The sequence below is a fragment of the Hyaloscypha bicolor genome (assembly GCF_002865645.1).
Source record: "Hyaloscypha bicolor E unplaced genomic scaffold K444scaffold_73, whole genome shotgun sequence".
Classification (NCBI taxonomy): domain Eukaryota; kingdom Fungi; phylum Ascomycota; class Leotiomycetes; order Helotiales; family Hyaloscyphaceae; genus Hyaloscypha; species Hyaloscypha bicolor.
The window spans coordinates 71,756-75,875 of record NW_020194575.1 but is presented as its reverse complement, the minus strand read 5'-3'; the positions used below and the strand labels follow the sequence as shown (position 1 = coordinate 75,875).

The 4,120-nt window shown below is 31.7% G+C and overlaps 1 protein-coding gene across 1 annotated transcript; it reads right to left on the bottom strand.

Moving 5' to 3' along the window:
- Positions 1–287: 287 nt before the first annotated feature.
- Positions 288–747, bottom strand: K444DRAFT_722427 (uncharacterized protein; the record flags this gene model as incomplete). The annotated part of the gene is made up of 2 exons (XM_024888557.1): positions 288–477; positions 499–747. 2 exons carry the CDS (start codon positions 745–747, stop codon positions 364–366), a joined length of 363 nt encoding a protein of 120 aa, XP_024736686.1. The 3' UTR covers positions 288–363.
- Between the last annotated feature and the right edge of the window lie 3,373 nt (positions 748–4,120).

Below are 4,120 nucleotides of genomic sequence, written 5' to 3'. Positions count from 1 at the left end.
AGAACTAGCTAAGTAAGTAGTACTTAAGTAATTAGAGTATTTAGTAGTTATATAGGGGCATTTTTTGCCCTTCTTCTTATAGATAGAGCAAAAATGGTTCTCAGTCACGTGACCCTTACTATATAGTAAGCACTTAGGTTCCTTTTTGCAAATAGAATCTAAGTACCCGTATCCTATATATCTAGTATACTATATAGTACTAGAAATAGTATAGTATTTTATTACTTTAGTAGAAATCCCGGCTATAAGGAGTCTATTTTTAATAGCTTTATTAGCTTAAATCTCAATAGGGAATGCCACTACTACTAAACCGGCTCGCTAGAGGCCTGAGTCTCTTTTCTCCTTAGAAGTAGCCTAATAGGGCTAGCTAATAGGCTCTAGTCCCTTATTAAAGGTCTTGATTTCTTCTAGGACTAAGTCCATTCCTTCGGGTATATCAAACTTATGAATAGGTAGACCGTAGATAATAACTTTATACTAAGGTTCTCCTTTTTATACGCTTGTAACTAAGGGAAGCACCCCCTTTATAATAGCTTGATTTTGAACCAGAAAGTCAGAGTTGAATTCGGGAGTAATATTAATTATAATATTACTTTTTGAGGAAAGAAAGACTATAGAGATTACTAGTTCCTTAATTCCCTTAGAGCAAAAAGCAGTATTAAGCGAATTACGAGTTGAAATAGCAGAGAACGAGCTAGCCTGCTCTATATAAGCTAGTAGGAAGGTGCTTTTCCTAGAGAGGGCCATAGATTTCGAGCTAGTATTACGAGTACTAGAATCACTAGTATTACGGGCACTAAGTGGTTTATTAGTATTATAAGTACTACTACTACTAGTAAGTGTACTAGGGCCTTTTCCTCCCTGATTTTTGGACTTAGTATGTAATACTATAGTCCAGTTCTTTTCCGAGTAAGATTGTGGTTCTTGAGTAGTAATTTTAGCCCAAGTAGGCTTTTCGGGAGTAGTTTTAGCTTGAGTAGCTAGTTTGGCTTGAGTTCTTAACTGAATTTCGATCTATTTAGTAGTATTTTCGAGGTTTGCTATCTAAGAGGCTAGTAAAGTACTAGTATAGCGGATACGGCCGAATTTAGTATATTCTCTAAAGATTTCTACTAAATCTAGTAGTCAAGATTACTGGTTATATAATGGAGTAATAGTAATAGCTTTAACTATTAAGTCCCGGGCTTAATAAATTAGTAATTTAGCTTTATTCAAAGCTTGATTCTAATATTAGTAGTAGTTTCCATAGTTTTGGTATTTCTTATTAATATTGCTATTAATATTACTTAAGCTAGGGCTATGCTTTAGCCTGTTCTGGAGGCGGCTCAGTCGAGCCATACTAGCTGAATTAGGCTAAGGAAAAGGGACTGCGAGTTTGTCTAAAGAGATAGGATTTATAGCTAAATCGAATGCGAATTGAGCTCCCTGGCTGAACCGAGCTAGTAGGGAGCTAGTAAGTAGGTCTAGCTATTTGCTAGGGCCCTCTGGAAGCTCTCCGAGCTCTTGAAAGTCAATGGGAGGGGGGCTAGAGCCCGGGGGGTCAGGGGGGGCCATTTAGCTTATTCTAGCTCTACTTATAGTAGGTTCTAGAGCCTGGGGCCAAAGGGCTGAGGTATATTGAGTGAGTTCTAAAGGTGGGTGAAGTGTGGGTATAAAAGTAAGGGAGGTAAAAAAACCGGAAAAAATACTATATAAGACCGTTCAAATTATATATTTTACTTCGAATAATAGTCTTATATTATAAAAGTATTCCGGGATTTTAGTATAGAAAACTATAAACCGGCTATAACTCTAATAGATCTAAATAGAAATAACCTCATTTCTATACTAAAAAGTTACCTGGCCTCTTTATTCGAAATTAAGAAATACTAGAAGCTAATTAGCTCTCTTATATATATTATACTCGGATCTTATTCCGATATTACTTTTATATTATCTATAATTAGTTAATTTATTATAAATTCAATAGCCAAATATATTATTATAATAAAGAGAATTCTATAATATTTATAAAATATATTTATATACTAACTTATATATTATAGAGACCTTTAAGTATTAATAAGCTATTTGAATATAAACTAGATAGGTAATAGAAATATTCGATAATTAATTAGCGGTTTTGTCTTTAATATAAATAGTAGTATTATTAGCTAGTTCTTAAAAAGGCAAAATACTATTATTCTTTTCTCTTATAAGTCCGAGACTATAGCCCAGATATAAGCGGCTAAAGAAGTAATCTGGCTAAACCGTTTTCTGGCCCAGGCCCTTTAGAAGAAATAGGTTATTATAATTATATATTATAATAACTAAAGAGTAATTATACTTATAAAAAATAACTAGTTCTATATTTAAATAAAGTATATTAATATCCGGGAAAAGTAAATATAAAAGGCTATTATAGTAAAATAAGTAGAGCTAAAATATATTTCTACTAATCTTTAACTAGTAAACGGGCTTATAAAACTACTTATAAGAAATAAGTTCGAGTTCTTTCGAAATATAATTAGTATTAAAAAAGTACTCTAATTATAAATAGTAGAAAATAAGAGAGATAATATAAGAAAACTTATTTAGATATATAATTTTTATATAATTTTCCTAAATAAAATAGCTATAATTACTATAATTCTATTCTTAATAATTCCGGGTAATTTTTAAAGCTTTTATATTCTACTTTAATTTTTTATAGTACTTTACCTATATAAAATCTGAGAGAAATTAAATATAATAGTATTAAAAAAAGAGGCTTTTTATTTAAAACTTTATAACTTAACTTTTCTATATTTTAGCTATATACTAATTCCTCTTATATTAGTTTATTACTAGTTACTAAATAACTATAAATAAATATCTTTTATTCTCTAGAACTCTTTCTTTCTTCTAGTAAAACTCTAATTAATTAGAAAACTTTTTAAAAAAAATTCTAATCTTATAACTTATAAGCCTCTAGTTCTTAAATATCTCAAAACTTATTTCTTAGTAATCTATTCTCCCAAAATAAATATTAATATTATATATAAAGAGCTTTTAGTAATAGAATAATTATAAGAGAATATTAATAATACTAAAGAGATATAAAACCAGATTATAATAAAGGAAAGAAATTCTAATATACTTGTCTTTAATTCTATAGAAAATACCAAATTCCGAAGCTATAATAAACTTAAATCCTATAAGTATATCTCCTATAGCTTATTCTATAACCTAAAGAGATTACTTAAAGATATCGGATATATTAACCTAATACTAAAAAGGCTATTTATAATATAATAGACCTAATCTGGCCTTTTTTATTCTTACTTTCGGAACTCTAAATAGATTTAATCTTTAATAAGATCCAGGGCTATCTGGGCCTTATTATAGCTAGTATAGAAGTCTAATATCCGGTATTTTTCTTAAATAAGTAAATAATAGCTAAATTTTAATTATTTAAATAACTCTTTACTTATTAAACGAGTATAAAACGAACTAACTAAAGAAAAAGTAATATATAATACTTTAATATCTTTTTAGCCTTTATTAAGTATATTTAGAGCCAGGCACACATACACGGTTTTTCTACCCCCCTTACTTTCACACCCACACTTCACCCACCCTCAGAACTCACTCAATACACCTCAGCCCTTTGGCCCCAGGCTCTAGAACCTACTATAAGTAGAGCTAGAACAGGCTAAATGGCCCCCCCTGACCCCCCGGGCTCCAGCCCCCCTCCCATTGACTTTCAAGAGCTCGGAGAGCTTCCAGAGGGCCCTAGCGAGGAACTAGAGCTACCCACTAGCTCCCTACTAGCCCGGTTTAGCCAGGGAGCTTAATTCGCATTCGATTTAGCTATAAATCCCATCTCTTCAGACGAACTCGCAGCCCCTTTTTCTTAGCCTAATTTAGCTAGTGCGGCTCGACTGAGCCGCCTCCAGAACGGGCTAAAGCGTGGCCCTAGTGCGAGCGATATTAATAGCGATATTAATAAGGAATACCAAAACCACGGAAACTATTACTAATACCAAAATCAAGCTTTGAATAAAGCTAAATTACTAATTCGTTAAGCCCGGGACTTAATAGTTAAAGCCATTACTATTACCCCGTTATATGACTAGTAATCTCGACTACTAGATTTAGT